Source organism: Pagrus pagrus (genome assembly GCF_965226575.1).
Source record: "Pagrus pagrus genome assembly, chromosome: 10".
Lineage (NCBI taxonomy): Eukaryota > Metazoa > Chordata > Actinopteri > Spariformes > Sparidae > Pagrus > Pagrus pagrus.
Window position 1 is genome coordinate 14954237 of NC_140194.1, and position 21597 is coordinate 14975833.

At 41.6% G+C, this 21597-nt stretch overlaps 1 protein-coding gene across 4 annotated transcripts; it reads right to left on the bottom strand.

The window, feature by feature from the left end:
- Positions 1-10321: 10321 nt before the first annotated feature.
- Positions 10322-21077, bottom strand: cnot4a (CCR4-NOT transcription complex, subunit 4a). Of its 4 annotated transcripts, none has more exons than XM_084365428.1 (13): positions 20829-21077; positions 18855-19058; positions 18417-18614; positions 18027-18113; positions 17648-17749; positions 17269-17394; positions 17016-17140; positions 16701-16907; positions 16039-16096; positions 15695-15950; positions 14263-14769; positions 13762-13995; positions 10322-12316 (listed from the first exon to the last, which is right to left on the bottom strand). In XM_084365428.1, the coding sequence occupies exons 2-13, from the start codon at positions 19026-19028 to the stop codon at positions 11988-11990; spliced, it is 2403 nt and encodes an 800-aa protein (XP_084221554.1). In that variant the 5' UTR covers positions 19029-19058; positions 20829-21077; the 3' UTR covers positions 10322-11987. The 4 variants fall into 4 exon arrangements, with proteins under 4 accessions (XP_084221554.1, XP_084221553.1, XP_084221556.1 ...); XM_084365427.1 differs by having other exon boundaries at positions 18855-19077; XM_084365430.1 differs by lacking the exon at positions 20829-21077 and adding an exon at positions 20687-20767.
- Between the last annotated feature and the right edge of the window lie 520 nt (positions 21078-21597).

The window sequence follows — 21597 nt, forward strand, 5'->3', positions numbered from 1 at the left end:
CGAGCTGTTACACACCTCAGGGGCCTGAAGAGCTCCTCTTCCTCTCTCTGCTTTCTCCTGTACTCACACAGACACATGCTTAAAACCATCTGAGCGTGACTCTGAGGTGCTTTGCATGTGCTGAGTGGGAGTTTCTGAAGTTATTGGGGCTGCAGCTCATAATTATTTTCATTCACGATCTATAAAATGTTTCCTAAAGCTCAAGGTGACACCTTTAAACTGTAACAGTTTAAAATCTAAAGATTTTCAGTGTGCTGTCACATAAGACAAAGAGAAGCAGCAAATTTGAGTGGCTGGTACGAGGGAATGTTTGGTATTTTTGCTTGGAAATTAATTAGAAGATGAATAAATTATACTTAAAATAGTTGCCAAATAATGCGAATCCAATATAACCTTTTAAAGCATACTCTAAAACATCTTGTTTCTAAGAGTGTGATTTTGACAACATGTCAGATAAAACCTCATAATCAAGAGGTCTTTTTATGCTAAATATGTGCAGCTGTCGAGGGCAGTAACCTTAAAACAGCGAACAAACAAACACATCCAGTCATAGAACAGTCAAAGGACAATCAAGCGAATGAAACTGAACTACGTGGGCGTAATTTTCTGGGTGTGAAAATGATTCATTCCCACTTCTGTCCTCTGATTGCGTGAAGCTGAACATTCGTGGAGAACATTGGACAGCAGAGGCATCACGCTGAATGCTGCAGCTCATCTGTCTCTCTCTCTATCTGTCCATCTGTCTGTCTCTCTCCATCTGTCCATCTGTCTCTCTCTCTCTTTCTCTGTGTTCCTGTCCCTCTCAGTTTCTCTGCCCACCGTCAGCTCTCTGTGTCTGCAGCCTGGCTCTGTGTTTGCTGTATGGTGACCTTAACACAAGTGAGCCTCCTCTTCCTTGTCCTCTGCATTGCCCTCAGGAAATGCAGCACTCCTCACTCTGCAGGCAGCAGCAGTAAGGGTGGGGTAAGCTGGCGCCGGTCCCAGTCTTCTTGCACACACATACTCTCCCTCTCTCTCTCTCTCTCTCTCTCTCTCTCTCCCTGTCTGTCTTTGTCTCTCTCCCTCTTTCTCCCTCTCCTGAGTGCTGTGGAGCTCCACTGGACTGTAATATTACAGAAGAGGAGCTCAGTCATGGTGGAGGATATCACACCTGCTCTCTCTGTTGTTATGCTTATCATTACCTTCGCGCACACACATTCAAAATCCAACCATGACTGTCAGATAACAGTCGACATGCTCGTGTTTACTTTTCCCATGTCCTCCGTGGCCATTTGTAGTGAGCGAGTATTTTTTAAAGCTGCACTAAATATTTTATCATCGATGGAATAAATGACTATGTGCGATGTGAAAGATGTTGCCTGCACAAACGCAGCAGCAGAGGAGCATCGCCTCACTCTGCCGTGCCTTTGAGAAGTATTTTAGCATCTTTCTGCTCATTGTTTGGTTGAAACTATAGTGTGTTAATGAGGCACTGTGTAGTTTTGGAGAAGAAATTCAAACACATTTTAATATTTACAATATTAATGAGGTAATAATACAAACTCTGAATAATAACTGAATAAACAAGCTGTTCTCGGAGGAAAATAAGGTCCCCAGAAAGGTGGCAGGGTCCGCCAAATATAAACAGTAAAACAGTATGAAATTGTGTTGTCCTTTAAGGTCAGTTTGTTTATTTAGCTTGTTTAAGCATAAAAAGAAATTAGTCAATGAAGATCTTTCTCTTCTGATTAAAAGGGCTTCCCCAAAGCTACGTAGTGCACCTTTAGGTAAAAAAAAGCAATGATAAAAACACCAAACAACAGACACAGTTAGCAAAGAGGTAACGACTACACCGAATGCTAATGTTGCTCCTTGTAACTGCTTGCTCACATGTTTGTCCAAACAACTTAAGAGGCAGATACAGTATGTCAGTGTTATGTTCAAAGTTTGCTCCGCTGCCCCCAAGTGGCCAAAAAACCCCACATAACATCCAGTTTTATTATATATTAGATTTTGTATGAAAAGTTGTTATTTTGTATCCCCTTATAGAGCTTTATAGGATGAATTCATCCCCCCAAAAAATGACAATTCAATCATTATCTACTCACTCCCGTGCCGATGGAAAGTCGGGTGAGGTTTCGTGGTCGACAAAAACATTTCTGGAGCTTCGCAGCGAAACAGTGTTGCAGCATTCTCCTAAACAACTGAAGTAGATGGGGACTTGATGGCTCCATACAGCTCGTCCAGCATTAACCAAGTCTCCTGAAGCCCTGAGATCCCAAATCGAACTGCAAAGACCATATTTACAGCCTTGATACACGGTCGAGCTTGTGCAGTCACTTCAGGCAGGGTGTGTGCTAACGCTTTCAGCTTAGCAGCTGCACTGAAGATCTCAGGTGCGTAAATAGTGTATTTTCAAATCAGTTTGGGATCTCTGGGCATCTTGAGACTTGGATTATGCTGAACGAGCTGTATGGAGTCATTTTAAAAACATTTTTTAGAGGTTTTTGTGACGTTTTAAAACAAGTCCCATCTACTATTATTCAAACAGGATTAAATTGTGCTAATGTTGGGGACTATTTTCAGCTAGTAGGATCAGTTCATTGTGGATTTTGGTCATGTCATGGATTTGTTGACAATATAAAATATTGCCTGACTCACCCTTTGGGAAGATGACACTCACTGGTGGATGTTTATTGTACATCTCAGGTCAACACATGTGCCCAGGTGTCAGCCTCCACTTGCAAATGAGAAGCATGTAATTGAAACAGTGGTTTAAGGCACTGTCTTGGTAATCCCTGATCAGCGTGTTGGACTAATTGAGGTGCTGTCGGTCAGTGGTGCAGTAGGCCTACATCGAGCTTAACGCCGCCTCCTCATCCACCCTCTACACTCTGTCAGTACTGCCTGAACATCTCTCTCTGAATGCCGTCAGTCAGCTGTTAGAAATGTTTTCCTACGAAGGAATGAGTGCTTACAGCAAATGTACTGTGCTCATCCCTTCAATGCTTCTGTCTTTCGTTGTTTTTCACACACACACACACACACACACACACACACTCATACACACAGAGGATGGCCGATTTGCCTGAGTCAGGCCTCTGGCTCACTTGATATTCCCCGATCGATTTCTTTGAAGACAGACACTCATCCCATATCCCTTGTACAAAAATGCCATTCCTGTTGACGTCATCCAAAAAAGTTTCTCAAGGGCCTTTTCATTGTGGCCCAATCAGCTGTGCATGCACAGTATCGTGTGATTATTCTGTATCAAATCACAAGTGTCCTCTGGTGTTGGCTTCACCGCTGTGTAAAACCAAAACACTGAGATGCCTGTGCACAGTAGTCCACCTCTAACATCCTCTCCTACGGTAGGTTCTGAATGTTAACAATGTGCAAAATAGCCTTGACAGCATTATTGGATCTCCCATGCTTGGGCTAAAGCCCTTGGGCCTAACACCACCCCACCCCCAGGTCCAAGCCCACCAGCCTCTCTTATCCCCTTGATCCCAGAGGCCCTCTCTCTGGCCCACTTCCTCTTTGCATTACCTCCATCAGGCCGGGCTGCTGACACACTTGTTTAATAATTAAGGGCACGTCCATAATTTCCTCGTCCTTGTGGAAGTCCACAAATGGTCTCTGTGAAACTCAGGCCTGTTAAATGTATCTCTTTACCCCGGGCCAGTGACAGCCCTACATAACTGTAGTGATTCGAAAAAGATGATACAATCTAGTGGAGGTGGCGGCCGTGAGATCAGAAGGAGTGAGTTCATCATAAATTACCCACTGATCCATTTATCCATTTATCTAATTTCCTTTGACGTAGACACACTCACACATCATGAAGTGAGTGTCTACCATCACACCATGCTCTAAGAATAAAGCATGACAGAGTACATAGACTATAAACAAGCATCAGCATGTCTGTCTGTCCACTATCCCTTTACATACCCATTAAACAGTCCGTTTATTAAGTGATCAGTCCATAGTTTAATCCCCCCATCCATGAAAAGAAACAGCACTGCAACGAGAGTCTACAGACACGCGAGCAGCTCCCTGAGGCTTTATCAGTACTTGATGCTAAATGCTAATATGCTTGTAAAACAATGCTAACATGCTAATGTTTAGCAGATACATTTACCATGTTCGCCATCTTAGTTTAGTCGGCTAGCATGCTAACATTTGATAATTAGCACTTCGTAATCAGTGTTACGTCTCCTTCTTGAAAACGCAGGGCGATGAAGACAACAACCAAAGAAAACGAGTAGTGAAGTAGTAGAGTGACAGTAAAGGTGATTTAGTCAATGCTCATCATGATACTTAACAACAAACATTCTCAAAATGTGGGGCAGGATGGGATAAGGTGGTTGTGTCAAATAAACAGAAGTTAGTATAACTGAACTAGGCCTGACTAAGTTCTAGCTTTGAAAACAAAACCAAACCAAAAAAACCCAACTAACGTCCAAAAAGATTACAGAGTTGTCACCATGCAATAACCAATTTCTAGACCAAAGATGTGAAAAATTAGTGAAAAGGTATAAATTATGATTTTTTAACCTGATGATGGTGCTAAATTAAAGGTTTAGTAATCACAAAAGCCGTTACAATTCATCCTGAGAATGTATTTATTGAAGAAAAAACTGGATAAAGTGCCGGAGGTGGGGCCTGAAGCATGTGTAGAAGTGACTTCTGCTAGCTGAGCCAGTTAGCTTTTGGTGTAGCTCTCTGCTAACTCAAATGGGTATAAAAATGAATGAATTACTCTGCTCCTTTTGACTTCCCAGATGGTATAAAAAAACGGATCAAATTCTGATAGTGAAAGGAGTCATTTCATGGGAGTTGTGACACTCAAAGAAATGGATCCTCTAGAGTCTTTTTGGGCCAGTGTGCGTATCATATGATGTTGTAATTACATGGTTTGGCCACTGTGTCAAATTGACTTCAAAGTATGGTACACTTCCTGGGGGCTTAATCTTTAGGACACATGAATGTCTCAACCAAACTTGATGGCAATCCATCTAAGAGTTGTTGAGACACAACCTCATGGTGTCACTATAGGAAAACTCATTCATCCTCTGGGGACCACGAATGTCAGAACAATCCTTAAAAATTGTTGTTGAGATATTTCAGTCTGGACTGATGTACTGGACAGATGGACCCACACTGCCCTGAAAAAAAGCTTAAATCTCCCCCTTAATGTTAGATATGTACAGTTAGTGTCTAATCTATCCAGTCATGGTAGAATCTGTCAGTGCTCCCAGTCTGGATGTGTCCTTGTGGTATCAGGCGATGTGGATCTCAGTTTACATGCTCCTCCTGCCCGGTGTGCAGTGTCAGCGTGCTTGTCTGGGGGAGAAAATTCAAAACTTAACATCAACGAAACCGGCGCTGTGACCTTCCCGCTTCAATTACATCACCGCCCAGCTCTCAAGGAGGCTGGCAAATACAAAACCACAAAAGGATATCACTTGCCTTGTTTGTGCATGCTAGGTCACTGTAATGCTGGAAAAGGTGTTTAGTAGTTGATAGCCTCAGGGTTCCTTGGGACAGTGGTGATCTTTTAAAGGAGGAGTTCGACGTTTTGGGAAGTTTGTTTTCTTATCAAGCTAGAGCCAGCGACTAGTTAGCTTAGCTTAGCACAAAAAGTGGAAAGAGGGGATAACAGCAAGCCTAACTAATTAACAATCAGGCCTATAAAACCAAAGTTTTATGAACATATGTACAATATACTGTACAACGTGTTTATTGTGCCATTTGTACACCAAAGTTAGTGTTCGTATATGCAGGTTATTTACGCACGGGTGAACCCAAAAATAGCCTTTGCCATTACCAGTTAACTAGTTTCCCCCTCAGTTTTGTTTTTTCACAATCAGCAATACCTACGAACAATTAATACCTATGAATACCAGGGATGAACGTCGATTACACCCTTTTCCAATGAGCCGATGTTGTAATGGGAGGCTGATTTTGTTACCCTAGGACTAGCCAGGCTAGCTGTTTCACCCTGTTTCCAGTCTCTGAGCTAAGCTAAGCTAACCAGCAGCTGGCTCCAGCTTAATGTTTACCGTACAGATACCAGAGTGGTACGAATCTTCTAATCTGACTCTCAGCAAGAAAAGACATTTTCCAAAATGTTGAACTATTCCTTTAAAGATGATATATACATTCACTGGGCCTCTACTACCATCCATAGCTCAGTCTTAATTAAGTCTTTCCTTCAACACACTACTGTAATCTATTGATTTCGTATCACTTCTGAAACTTATTTTAGATCCTAAGCTTATGTGACATATTGTCTCATCTGATGTTCAGGTTAAATATTGATAGCTCATGAATAGCTGTCATGTCAGAAGCCAAAAGTGGAAAATAAAACATGTTTTTCTGCCTGAGGTTACAAGAGAGGACACCGAGACGTCGTTGGACATAAACCACTGTCCACGTTGCACTACATACAGACCCCATACAGCAGCAGAGCCATTACATATTGTAAGATGATGGAGGGGCACGTCAGTTTTCCTGCCCAGGACACATTAACTGGACTGCTGGTGGAATTTACAGTAAAGGCTTGTGTGGGCCAGTTGAGAGTTGTCCACACTGTAAAAAATATCCACTTTATTGAGTCATTCAATCTTGCACTTTGTCTCTCTAAATGTTAAAAAAACAAGGAAAAGGTGAAATAATTGAATGTATTTTGAATGTCGATTACCTCAACTAAGTGACTGTATGTACATTTTTCTTTATTAATTAATTACTACTTAATATCGCCACTTGTCTCACTTGTAAGTGGAGTTATTCACTCTGTCAGGCATTTTTCACCTATAACAATATTTAATTTGTTTTTCATGATGTATTATCCTGCTCACTGTTTTCTCCAATATTTGATCAATAGTTTTGATTTATAAACTGAAACGTATCCATCAACATATCCTGGAGCTCAAAGAGATGTCCTCAACAAGGATATAAAACAATGAAAGGTGGTAAATCCTCACACTGAAGAAGCTGAAATCAGAGAATAATCACAGTTTTTCATTTGAGAAAACGATTGTCAGAATAGTCTCAGATAATTTACTGTAGACCAGCTAATCGATTAATTGACTAATCATCTCAGCTCTACTTTTTATAGCTTAACGTGAGACAACATAACTTGTCAACACGGTCATTTTTTGCAGTGCAGGCAGCTCCACTGGTGAGAGAGCCTGTCAAAGGCTGACAAATGGAGAGAGTGCTTTCTGCTGAGAGCCGTCCCTACAGGTTTCCCATGCAGGCAGCCTGACCAGGGCCAGGAAATATATTTATACATATCATCGACCATCAGAATGTTGTCATGTGGAAACCACATCGTCCGGATCGTCCTCCTCAGTGACACACGTGAAGGTTTTATCTTAAAGTTTTAGGTGAGATTAAGAATAATAGCTTCACAGAAGATGGATGAAGATAATCAGCAGCTGAGGGGTCCCGGACCTGTGACTGCTAACGTTCCTTGTTGTAAAGTCACAGAGCTTCGTTAAAGGAAGTGACGTCCTGATGGATTGGCATAAAATTGCACGGACAAACATGAATCCCCAGAGGATGAATCCTTCATAGTTTTGTGGTGCCTTGACTTTTCCTCTTGCACCACCGTGATTTTGATGTTTGCAGTTTTAAGCAAAATGTCAGCAAAACTACTGGATGTCCACCGCAGGGTACATTTTTATTAATTTTGGTGATCTAAAGATATAAGATGTCACATTTCTGCATTAAAATGTCTAAAGATGACCTTGAGTTGAGTTGTCAATCATTTTCATACAGTCCCTTGATAGATAGGTTCAACCAAAAATGAAACGGCAGTCATTATCTACTCACCCTCATGTGGATTGTGAAGCTCCAGAAATGTGTAGTGGGCTAGAAAACTTTCCAGTGGCTTGAGAATGAACAGATAGTGACTGAATTTTAATTTTTGGGTGAACTTATCCTTTAAGGAAAAAAAGCATCTCTTTCCTTGATGGTTTCTTACAATAATTGTACAGTGTGCTGCAGTGTTTAGTATAATATCTGTTCAGAAGACTGACAGTGTGACCCTTTTGTTAACAGCAGCACCTGAGACAAACAATGCACCATTGTTTGTACTCGCCTTGCATTTATTTCAGTCTCGGGTTCTTGCTTCTGTGTTACTGTGTTTTGTCTCATAATCCATCTATGCCTCTCAGCACTGACGCTCAGCCACTGCAGCTACTGTGCCCTCTCCACATGCCCTCGTAGCTGCAGTCCTCAAGGAAAGCGAGATTTCAGCAGTTTAACAGACTGAACCCCCGCAGAGGACGGCTCTGTGGAGAAGAGGAGTGAAAAATCAGGGCTTTTTCTGCTTGTCCTGAACACCTGAGTAAAAAGATGTTTGTAGACATTTATTTGCTAATGCTCAGCATATTTCATTTAGACATTTATAGACAGGGATTTGAAGTCAAACGTGCTCCCATTCCTGTTAAAATCCCATTCTGGTGCTTAACATAAGCATAATTTACTGCTATTTGACCCCTGATTCTTTATAACATGCATCTAAAAGGTGATTCATCTCTGTGAATAACCTCGAACCTCTTTTGCTTCATCATTCATCCTCACTCCCAAGTCCTTCCCTTACCCTTATGATAATGAGCATGAATATGCAGTTTCAGCAAAGCAAGCAAATCAATAAACTAATCATTCATTTAAGGCAACACTGTGTGTCACAGAGCACTTAATAATTAAGTCCGAAATGCTTTTAGGCTAATTCTGAGCCAGTCTTTTCCGACCAGAGCAGAAAAAAAAGACTTGTTTTCTTGTAGCTGTGTAAAATAAACAGATGCTATTCTTGAATATGTCAGGTATGCATCATCACGAAGATACCTCCATTATGTTTCAGTGCAGTGTGTCTGCGTGAGTGTGTGTTGGTCCGGGAACGCTCTCTGCACAGCTTTCCCCCCCTCTGTGCTGCTGCTGACTCATTGTCACAGCCCCTGAATCTGCTGCCTGCCTGCGTTATTCACACACTCACCTTCCTCTGCTGGTGTCTGCTCAGCACCTGGAGCCTGAGACCAGCTCTGTTTCACCCACATGTCCGGCTACGCCAGGACCAGAGCTGAAGATATTAACGATGAACACATCAGTTGATCGTCAGGGAAGAGACTGTCAACTATTCTGATAATTGCATTATTGTTTGTTGTCACTTAACAGGCAAAAAAAAAGAAGAAGTTCTCTGTTTGCTTCTCCAATGTGATGATGTGATGAATATAAACAGTTAATAAATGGTTTATAACACACTATAATGTTATATAATGGGTGAAAGTACAGGTTTTTTTGGTTCTACATCAACTTAAATGTAGTAAAAACAGTTAACAGTTATAGTATAAAATGTCTTCATAGGAGGAGTTACAATTGTTGGCAAACACTGTACAATAAACACGTATCTTCTTATACCTACATCATAGTGTCAGTATCAAAGCAATGTAGTGATATTTGTTTATAAATAAATGGTTGCACTGCAAATATGAACTGCTGATAGCTAATTCGGCATATTTATGTGGTGCAAATTTGGCAAAATGTGGCCCACAGCTAACTGACTTCATGTCTTATCCCTCGAAGCCCTTTTACTTTTAAAATCCCCTGGACTAAATGATAACTTAATCAAAAAAATAAGATTAATCCAAAATGAGTCCGGACCAACTTTGGATCGGCTTCCTCAACACTGCAAAGACCAAGAAAAATCACGTGTCTGCTGTCAGTCCTACACAGAGTACAGTATGTGAAAAGGGCAAAACAGGACACCTGATTCAGATATCTAACTATAGAAATAGTGAAGCCTCTGTACGAGTATCGACTGCGCTCCTCCCCGCGTCTGTGGATTTTTTTTTTTTTTTACAAGTCTCTGCTGCAGGTATCTACTGCTGCATTGGCCGGAGAGAGTGCAGAGCTGCAAACTGAAGGGCTGCAATATGCACGCATGCTCTGCTCCCAGCAGGGCTACTACACTGAAAAGACAAATGTGTTGCACTGAAAAATGATGACACCTCATTATTTTCTGCATTTTAGTTGCATTCACTCATTTAATAAGCCTAAGAAATACCTAAAAGTGTTGTCATCGTTATTTAATGGGATTAAAACGTGGTGTATGTGTAAAACTGTAGTATCAAGAGTCATTCTGTGTAACCTTGTGTGAGCTCGAGTGAAGTTTGACTGCAGAGCTTCATCACTGACAGAGAGTGATCTGCCCCCTAGTGGAAGACTTAGGAATGACAAACAAGAGTGTCGCTAAAGTGACCTTCCTCAGACACAGTGTGATGTTGATTACTTAAAGTGCACGTATTATGAATCAGCAGACAAACACCAGCTCTGAATTTTCAGTTTTATTTAAGGTTCATTTTTCCAGACCTGCAGAGGACAGTTCACTTCCTTTAAGCGCCTCAATTTTGTTTTGTTTTTTTCTTTTCTTTTCTCGCAACATCACGTTAAAACCCATTGAATGACTCTGTGTTGGTTTCTCCTGGATGAGTTTGTTCATTTTTGTGAATACTGTTAAATAGGGAACAGCAGGAGGGGTGGGAGGGGATGGGTCGGGGTTGGGGGGGGGTTAGAGAGGGAGAAAGAGAGAGAGAGAGAGAGAGAGAGAAGAGCGAACACGGATCAGAATTAAGACTTCAAAAAGAAAAAAGGCGGTGGTCGGAGAGGTCGATCTCAAATCCTAAAGGCTGAGAGCTCCTTAAATCACTACTACAGTACTTGGTTTAGTCAGCACCTCCCTTGTGACACACACTCACATACAGTTGCTGAAGTCACATACAATATTGCATATTTTTTCAGCAATCACCGACGCTCGACTCCCCTTCCAATCACTCGAGCTCCTTTCTCTCTTCAGTCCGTTTTTAAGGCCTCGTTTAAGCCCTCCAGGGTCGCACAAAGGGACCTGTTTCCCCGTATTGCTACCCTCATTAGTATTTTTGACATTTCCTCACCCATCCTCGTCATTGTCCTATCTACTTGGTGGCTGTCCATGTTAGGGCTAGCTACTGTAGGTACCACACAGTGGTACTGTGAGTAAGAGTCTAACCCTAGTGCTCAGGATGTGTGCCACGATCTCCCAAAGCCCTGGCTCCCTGCGGTTAGGCAGTGCTCTATCCTCTGATACAGAGGTTCAGCAAAATTTTCCCTCCAGCAGGACAGGGCCAGCAGGAGCCCTCTACTAAAGGGAATATGGGCCAAGTGGCCTCTCAAGCAGGCCATCTGTGTCCCTACCTAACAGGGAGCCCATGCATAGCCTGTGCCCTCAGCTCCCCTGTGTCATCTGCATTCACTCTCTACGAACCAAATCTCAGCTTCTTTTTAACAATTTTTAAAAACCACTCTCAAGAAAAAAAAAAGCTAAGTACCAACCCCTTTTCTCTCTCTCTCTTACCTCGCCTTATTCACGACTTCAGCTGTAAGTTTTAACCGTTTCACAGTCTCCTGTTAAAGTGGGGAAGATGAGGGTCTTTGGGGCAAAGCTTCAAGAGCAGATTCACAGCTTGCTTCATTCCTCCAAAACATTATCATGACTTCAACTTTCAAAAACACAAATGTTGTTCATGCTTAATCATTAGTTACTTTTTAAAAAAAGACCTCACTTCAGCTAATTTGTTTCTTCGCCAGTTTGTGGAGTTAACTCTTGTGTCACCACTGGGCGCTCGATGCTAAACTGTTTCTTGTGCTCTCCGTTAACAGCGAGCTACACAATGAATCCAATGTTACGCCCAGAACTAGATGTAAGGAGTGGTGATGGTAGCAGACAAAGGGTAATGAGAACTCTTGTACCACAAACAAAAACAAAAACAAATTGGCCTTCGGAATAGACAAAAAGGAAGGAGGAAGAGAAAAAGAAGAAAGCATGTTTGTTACTTTGTTAATAATTTCATACTCTGCAGATTGGTGTGTATTGCGTTGGGGTGGAGGGGGGAGCGGGGTACAGGATGAGTGGGTATAAAGTGGTAGTGGGGGAATGGATGGGTGTCTGCTGTAGTCTGTGTTCAGTGGCGGTCCACAGCGGCACTCTGTAGCAGCTCTGTGGCGGGCTGTACCGGGGGTCTGAAGGCGGTCTGGAAGCCGGGGGGAGGGGAGTGGAACTGGCTGGCGGGGTTGGCTGTGGGAGGGGGCAGGTAGGGAGCCCAGCCGCCGGCGGCTCTGTGGTGGAGGGGGAGGTGGGCGTCGAGAAGGCCGGTGTGGAGGGGCTGGGGAGTGGGCATCGCTGAGCCGGCCGGGCCGTCCATCTCTGTGAGCGCCTGCAGGGACTTGAGCCAGTGTGGTGGGTTGTCGTCCTGGAGACAGTCTAAACTGTTTCCTGCTGAGGCCGGGATGCCTGCAAGGAGGAGGGGGTGGCAGAATAGATGAGTAACGACAAAAACACAGGGGGAGACAAATGCAGGGTTCCTACATTTTTTCCAAAGTCAAATTCAAGCTCTTTTCAAGCATTTTAATTAGCATATTAAGCTTTCTAGCACTTCACAGCTGTGGTAAATTACATATTTACACACAGAACATAAATACACACTAAATAATTATTTCACTTCATCACATAAAATCAGATTGTGCGTTAAACAACCAAAATTATGATCTGTGATCGCATTCTACAGAAGAATGACATTAAAAGGAAAAACACACGTTTACATGTTTCAAAATGTGTCCCCTGGCTGGGCCGATATAAAGCTATTCATTTTGAAAATAATGCTGTTACAATTTCAAGTAGTTTCAAGCACTTTATCCAAAATCCAATCACTTTTAATCCTTGAAAACACCACACTAGAATGTAAGCACTTTCAAGGATTTCCAGTATGTACCCTGCACATAAGACAATGCAGTAAATACAAATAATGTGAAGATAACTTTGTTTTGTTTAGTCGATACAGTCTGGACTTGTACTTAACGTTACTGGGTGTCAGTTTATTCAAAACAATTCACATAACTGACTCTAAAGCTGAAATGATTAATCAATTAGTCAACAGACAGAAAACTAAGTAAAAAACCCTCCTTTCAAAAGTAAAGATTTTCTGTTTTTGTCCTTTTGTTGTAGAATATAGAATATTAAGAAAATAACCCATATTTGAATTAGTTGCAGTCTGCTGTCTTTTAACAGTGATGAGCATTGACTGCTGCTTGAATTGCAGGTGCATTATTTGCAGAAACTGCAAAATTAAGAAGAGTATCAAAAATTATTATTATTCCAAAGATGATTGTATTGTAAGCTTCAAGTTTCTGGTATTTTGTCCACAACACCTCCTATATGACCTTCCCAATATCCTGCTTGATGAATAACTGAGCAGTTTTGTCACATAAATAAAGCAGCAGATAACAATTATTTTGCCAACACTAACACACAATTCAGCTTAGAGATGGAGGGATTAGTTGATTAGTGTGATAGTGATGACATTTGAAAGGTTCACCTTCTCCAAACTGAGAATTTGCTGTTTTTCTTTGTCTTACACTACAATTTACTGAACATCCAAAGTAAACTATTCGGACTGGACTTTGAGGGTCTTTAGGAATTCTTGTTCCCTATTTCCTTAGAGTTTTATAGACCAAGCGATTAAATCGAGAAAATAAGCAGCAGGTTAATCAAAAACAAACAAAAAAGATGGATGCAGCTGTAATTCAACGTACGATGGTATGAAACAGTAGATGGAACCAGCGAATGTTTCTCATTGTTTGATAAATACCTTCAACAAATAATCAAATCTCAAAATGAATTCTAACTGATGTTCTGCTGATCACCACACTAACTGATAAATAACTGTATTTATTTCTAACCTGTGATGATAGCAGGGTCCATCCAACTGGCTGTGCCGTCCCAGCTCAAGCTGTGTGAGATTCCTGCTGGCCCTGCTGGCCCACCAATGTGGTTAACACTGTTGGAGGATGAGGAGGAGGAAGAGGAAGAGGAGTTTGGGAGGCCCCCGAAGTTGATATTGATGTTTGGCAGGAGAGCTCTGAGGCCGTCCTGCCACTCTTTCACATTTAAGCCATCTATAGAGCCACTGTTTTCTGCAGGAGAGGAGAGGAAAACAGACATGTCAGTTCCTCCAGTGTTTTGATCACAGACTAGTGGCCATCAGCAGAACTGCATCTACAAGTGTTTCCTCTGTAAGGTCAATAAACGCTAATCAAAACAAGTATCACAGTGTCACGTGTGAGTGTACATGTGTTGTGATATTAAATAACACCATTATGCAACACATCTGATCTCTGTTTTAACATGCACTGCTTCCACAGGAAACAGAGAGGTGCCACAGTGACCCAGGTGACTGGTACCTGAGATGGGGATCCCTCCCAGCCCTGTGTTGTGCTGAGGTGGCAGATTCAGGTCCAGGAAATTACTGTGTGAGGCAGCACTGGCTGAGTGGTTCAAGTGTGTGAGGTTATTTCGTGTGGGGACGCCCATCCAGGGGTGTCTGGCGGCTGGCTGCTGCTGCTGCTGACTGGCCTGGCTGTTCTGACTGCCGGGGAAACTGAAGGAGCTGTAGATGGCTCTGTGGTGGAGCTGGGGGAGGCGTGGCAGGCCGCTGGGGAAGTGGTGGGAGCTGCTGGGATTAGGGTTGGGGGGCAGCAGGCTGGGACCATGGCTGCTCCCCTGGGAGAAGGGCCCTGGGGACAAGGGGCTCTGATCCTGCACCGACAGCTCCTTCTCTATCAGGTCTGCCAAGGCCTTGCGGGTGACGTCGAAAGGATCGAAGCCCAGATCGTCGTCCTGCTGTTTGCTGGATGAGCCGAAGCCAAAGGCCGCCTGCCAGTCTGTGGAAGAGGACACTGGTATTGTGTCTGTGAGGAAAGAAGAGAGACGAGTTACTGGATCTGTCCTTGATGTGAGGAATTCTTAGTCGACAAGCCATAGGATTTCTTTGACTAAGTTGATTGGTCGCTGACAAAAAGCCTCACTTTTGGAGCTTAAAAAAAAACTATGGATCTGACAGGCTGCTGCCTCTCTTCAATCCCTTCTTGAAGCATTCTTTTATGTGAAAGTGTCTGTAAATACTCAAGGTGTTTCAAATTGTTTTACTTTCAGAAATTTAAAGTTTTTTCCTCATAACTTTCATTCTCTAGTGTTCGTTTATCTAATTTGGTGGGTTTTTTTCCTAAATCATGTCATGGATTTTCTATAAAAACTTTGCAAAATCCTGTGCTGTCTATAAATACTTTTTAAGTTATTGATTTTTGTAGTTTGGCCCTCTGAGCTAAATTTCCAAATTTTCCTGATCCTTTGTAAGTTTTCACATTCATTTTTTTAAAGGAAATCTGTAACATTAACTGGGAGCACCTAGGTGGGTTGGTATGGAATGACCCTATTGTAATCTTAAGAAAAGACTTTCAGAAGAAAGTATTAAATTAATTAAATTATTGATTTAAATGAACACTCAAACTGTCTATTCAAGATTATTATTCTTTTTTCAATGAATGCCGTTATCCTGATTGTTTCTTATGAAAAGACTCTCACTGAATTTGGACCAAGTCTCTAACAAACAGTTTTTATTCAGGACGATTCACAATGCCAGCAACAGCAGAAAATGCCTAAATTATAAGACACGGCTGTTACAATTTGTTATTCTATACAACACTAATGACCACAGTATTAAAACAGAGATAATAAAGCAGCTGCAGGTCAACACATTATTTGAAAACTAGACAAATGGCTCGACCAATCAGGCACTTGGGACACACAAAATGTTTAATCTAATCTCCATCGTACCTGATGTGAAGAGGCTCTGTGGTTCGGGGGTCATGGGCCAGTCAGAACTGCCGCGGGGGGAGCTGGGGAAGGGGGGCAGGCCAGCGGGGAGTGGGTTAGGATGTCTGAAGTTACTGTTGTCTGAAAAGAGCGACTGGGACTCAGCTGCCGCGCCCTCAAAGGGTGAACGGGCCGTGAGGTCTGACACGCTAATGGGCACCACCAGACTGGGCTTGGTTAAACCCGGGGGAGGAGAGGGGGAGTCACTGGTGGGTATCTGGACAAACAGAGGGGAGAGAAACGCCTGTTAGATTGTCCTCAGATTTGATTCACATTCATAAAAAAGAGAGTTTAGGTGTTTTTACCTGTTGTAAAGTCTCGCCATTCACCATTCCGATCGACTCTGGAGGTTTGTCACTGGGACTGTACATAGAAAAATGACAAATTTGTATAAAAACAAACAAAAACTGATTGAAAAACAAATGCAATGATTATCTTTACAAGGTATAACTTATAGAATATGGCCAAGGTAGCTCCAAAAGCAGAGAGGGCAGCGTATTACCACAGTAACTGACAACCGCTGCTCTTTTCTATCTATCCTTGGCTATTGTTAGCTAACATTAGCTTATTAGCTCATGGTTCACCTAGACTGGGACCTTGGCTCACAGGGGGAGTCACCACTGGTGGCAGGGCCAAGACTGTTTTGGAGAGTTTTTTAAAATGTATATCAAGTTTTTTACGATGAGTTAACAATGCAATTAAGCTTGTCTTAGTTTGATAAAAGTTTTTCGGTTTTCTATATAGTAAGGAAACTGGAAGTAATAGTATTTCGTTTTAAATGAGTTTATTTTGTTCATTTATTATGCTAACAAAACCCCAGGCCTCTCTGACTACTGACTATTACAAGACAGGAAGGGCCTGGGCTAGCTGGTTAGCATGCTAACTTCAGTAGATATCTCTGCAACACAGTACATAGACATCTTTTAAAGATACACTGACACTTTTATAAAGGAAGAGTCTAAATTACCTGCTACTGTCACAGTTAGAGGAGAAGGGAGACAGGGCAGTACGTTGGCCAGGACCCAGCTCTGTTTCTAGCCCATCTGAAGCAATTACTTCTTGATCTAGATAGTCTAGCAACGGAGGAGACTTGCGGTCCTCTGAAAGCCCGTTGGCCAGTTTGTTGTGTCCTGACAGCGTAGGCCAGCCATCTTTACCATTGCTACTGTTGGATCTGTTACAACGCAAAAGAAATATGAAGCTTAGCATGGTAACAATCATAAACTTACAGTGTGGAAGTAATAAGAGGAAGAACAACCAAGAAAATAAATAAAACACCGACCTCTGTGTGGAGTTGGATTTACTCTTTGACTTCTCTGTTCCACATGCTGGAGGTTGTAGAAAGCTAGGGTTAATTTTATAGAGGTCTTGGAGGAGTTTCTGCTCGTACTCTTGATGTTTCCCCGCCTAGAAACAAATGACATGGCATGAGTCAGCTTTAACCCTTTTATTAATAAACAAATGATAAACCACAATAAACACACACAGCAAAAAGCAAACATTAGTTCAGGTTTCAGAGAAAGAAACTATTTTACCTGCATCTCCTCTTTAGTAAAGCTAGCCGCTTCATCTCCCAGCTCATGTAGATACATACAATCAGGTTTGGGACACTGCATACTTTTAAGGAAGTAACTGCAGTACTTTGTTGTGCCTAAAGAAGCCTGTAACAGAGAAAGACAGAGAACCTCTGAGAAATGATACGAGAACATTTGTAAATACAATATGAAGCTAAAGACTTTTGGCTTAATCCTAGTAGTTAACATCACAGGCTGTTTATTATAAAGATGCTTATGTTATACATTGAGGAGAAAATAGAAAAAGTTATCACAGGGCTTTAATGCTAATAAAACATACAAGATTAGCTTAAAATATTTCTACACAAGATGAGCTAAATTATTGAGGTTAATTTCTCACCTTGAGTGTTCTGCCATCAACAACCACATTGTTCACACACTGTATTGCTCTTAAAGCATCTTCAGAGCGGATGTAAGTGACATAAGCGCTGGCACTAGGCCCCTGGACAAATAAAATTAAGCAAACATACAAGTCAAACAGACCTACTGTAGCCATTTAATCCGTTTATAGTGGCTTCCTATGGCTGCAACAAGGAACAATTGCTTGCAACAACTTACATGTTTAATCAGATAACTTTCTTGTTACTTTATAACTACAATTATTAACTAAATAAACTAACCACACAAACCATGGCATTTGTAAAAGACAAATTGTTATTCTATTAGAAAAAGATTTGTTAATGTTTAACAGCATCCTGTCATTTGATTCAAACTCTCACCTGTGAACCTGCGTAAGATGTGCTATTGTTGATGACCACTTTATGGATTTTCCCAAACCTCCCAAAATACTCTGGTCGTTTTAGGACCTGTGGGCACAAAGCATAAAATACCTATCACTTAGCAAAAAGTTTTAGGTCTTGTGTGAACTCTTTCACACACAATATTCAACACAAACTCAACTATTGTGGCTTCAATGGTACATTTCACTGAGAGACCTTTTAATCTCAATCTGTAGTCATCAGAAAAGTCCTAGGATAAATCTAGCAGCTATCTAGCAGCTAATGACTTCAGTTTGTCAAAGCCTTATTCACGTTGAGCTAAAATACCAACACTTCAATGTCACAGGTAGCATAAGTCATTGAGGTTTAGGTGAGTGAGGCTGTACTCACCTCCGGGTCGGCGAGTCGCTGCGAGAGCCCAACCACAAACACCAGGTTTCTCTGGACCACTCTGACACTGGCCAGGTGCTTGCGGTTTTCTGTCACCTTCTGCTTCTTCTCGTTCTGTTTCTGCTTCTTCTCGTTCTTTATCCTTTGGATCTCCTCCTGTGACAGAGGCTTGTATACAGCTGGGTCCTCTGGATACGGCTACACAGAAACACAAACAATTTAGATACAAACTGGGGTTTGAAAAAATACTCACGTTTAAATTTTGTGGATTTCGAAAGGCTGAGGATGTAAATTATAAATGATGTACTAATGAACAAGTTACTTTGCCTCTCCCCATTCACATTTGCAAGCTTAACATCATCATCTCCATTTTCCCAAACATTTCCTCTCAGTTGAGAGTTATAATGAGTTTCTGTGTTATCGTTGTCATCTCGTCACCTTTCTGCAGGCGGGGCAGAGGCCGTTCTCGTCTGTGCGGATGCGGTGCCAACAGAAGCGGCAGATCTGATAGCCGCAGGTGCAGGGGAAGAAGTTGACGTCATCAATCTCCAGCGGCTCCATGCACAGAGGGCACTCCATGGGGTCGTCCTTCATTTCAGGGCTGTGGGACATCCTATGGCACTGCGCTGGTGAGTGCTGAAGCTGGTCACAGATCACAAGGCTAAGAAAACATACAAATGCTAAATAGAAGAACTACATCATAACATAATTGAAAGTATCTACTAAACTTGTTACTGATGGGATGGTACAGGCTTTAAAACAGACTTTATAACCACCAAGGTCACAATATCAGACTGAGCACACACCAAATATATGTTTGACATATTTAGCAGCAAAGGAAAGACGACAATCAGTTGCCAGTTTATTAGGTCCAGCTCTAAAGCAATACATCTTACTTCAATAACGGATATAATGCTCGGTTTTGATTAAACTTTTTAGAGAGGAGTTGGAATAAAATAAACTTGGAATAAATAAAATGGTCCTTTTGGGTGCTGCTGAATTGCATTGTGTTGTACGCAGAGATGTTTTGTCCATAACATCGATGGCACATTAAATGACGTAAACTGCTTGGCACATTTCAGAGCTGAAACTATTTGTCAATTGATAATGGATAGGTAGTCATTTGAAAACAAAAGTGTCAAAAATGCACTGGTTTCAACCTTCTCAAATGTGACTATTTTGTGGTTGTGATAGTCCTCCATGAATATTTTTGAATTACCGATTGTTGGTAGTACAGAACAAGCAATCTGAAGCAGTCACTTGGGCTCTGGGAAATTGTGACAGCCTCCAAAAAACATCATAAAGCTGAATCAACACTTCTCTAAATCAGTTTAAATAAACCCTGAACATTTTAACCCCACAGAGGTTTGAGTTATGGCAGGACTTTGAATTTAACTGCATTAGTTTTATGTAGGTGTGACTTATAAAACGACAAACAAGCCAGAAACAGCAGCCATCACGTTAAAATGATAATGCGGATGTTGTGGTATATTTCAAAGGGTGAAAATAAATAGCCACAACGTCACGATGGACGTTAAAGAGAAACGCAACAAACTGCGTTTATTTACAGATGAGACGTCTGCTAACAGTTCATCACCAGCCTGGGTTCTACGTGACAACACCGCTGCCAGCAGACTAACTCAATGACAAACCCAGATTGGTAAAACATGACAGCGTACAGCTGAAATACACGATAACTGATAAATGGCAATATTTCACATACTTGGCAGCGTTTGCTAATAAATGACCACGTACAGGATCATCAGGGTTTAGCTGCTTCGCCCGCAGATATCAGCTGATTGATAAAATCGTGTATGGAGTCAGAAAACCTAGTTAGCCAGGCTGGTAACTTTAGCTGATCTGTCTCCTGGATCGTACATTATGACAGATGTTATTTGACTAACGTTAGGCTAAGCTAACATTAGCCGCGAATTGTTGAAAGAAGCCGGTCTAACTAATAGCCAATATCCACGAGCATTTGTAAAGCAAATCACAAAACCAAAACACGCAGAGATCAATATTAACTTGATATTAACGCGAAATGTCTATAAAAACGTATGGCATAACGGTACGCTTTCGCCTACATATAACTGACAGCTTGCCTTTTGCTAACCGCTAGCATCGGCATAGCTAGCATGCTACATTATCATCAAAATGTACGGGGTTTTGGAGCCAAGCTTACGACGCGGCCTACACAAGCTAACGCTGAACTGGAAGCAAGTTTTTGGCACTATAAACAACTGACATTGCTCTCACGACATCAAGATTACCTGGACGGAGGTCTTATAAGCGCGTGAATACTCTACTGTCAGTCTGTTAAGTCGTAACAGACACAGCTGTCCTTTATTTGTTGAGGGAGAATGGGAGCTGGCTAGCCCAGCTAGCAACTTGACTACCGTTAGCGTTACTTACCCTGTCCGTATTTAGCTTAGGATTCCACTCCAAGGGAGTCACACCAAATTGGGCGGGGACTGCGAGCCAATATATCTGAAATGTCCAAATTTCTACCCACGGTCACATACGATAACCGTAGCTGTGTTGTTCTGTTGTTATTAGAAGGCGATAAAGATGTTCTGCCCCTTTCTTTTCTTGGTATTGTAGAGACAATTTACGCTCTAACCACCATCTTAGCTAGCATTAAAGTAGGGAGGAGGGAGTGGGGCAAGTGTTCAGTGCCACTGAGTGTGCGCAGATGGACAGATGCCTTGTGGGTAATGGAGTCTTCGATTAAAGGACATTGACCAGGGAATACAGGGGCGGAAACATGGAGAATGTGGCATTTATAGTAACACGAAATACCAAAATATTCAATTCCTCAGTACTTTTGTGAGGTACTTGTACTTTACTTAAGTATTTACGTTTTATATCACTTTATACTTCAACTCCACGGCATTTCAAAGGGAAATACTGTGCTTTCTTTATTCCAATATATTTATTAAAAGCTATAATTATTAATCCATAGATTGATTTTGCATTAAAAATATATAAAATAAGATTATAAAATATGTCTAACTGTTACAAGATAAACTACAAATTATACATTATAGTTTTGCTTTTAATGACAATTATGTTCTATTTAATTTCTTAATTAAATATAACTTCCATCGTGAACTTCCTTCTGATTGAGTATTTCTTATGGAAAAAAAAGAACTGAGTTCTTCATCCACCAATGGTGTTAAAT

Coding starts and splice junctions, on each gene's coding strand:
- cnot4a (XM_084365428.1), bottom strand. CDS start 19,028: ATGTCCCACAGCCCTGAAATGAAGGACGACCCCATGGAGTGCCCTCTG. Junction 18,615..18,854: donor TCTGCCCCGCCTGCAGAAAG/GTGACGAGATGA, acceptor GTTTCTGTGTAG/CCGTATCCAGAGGACCCAGC. Junction 17,750..18,026: donor CATCTTACGCAGGTTCACAG/GTGAGAGTTTGA, acceptor TTATTTGTCCAG/GGGCCTAGTGCCAGCGCTTA.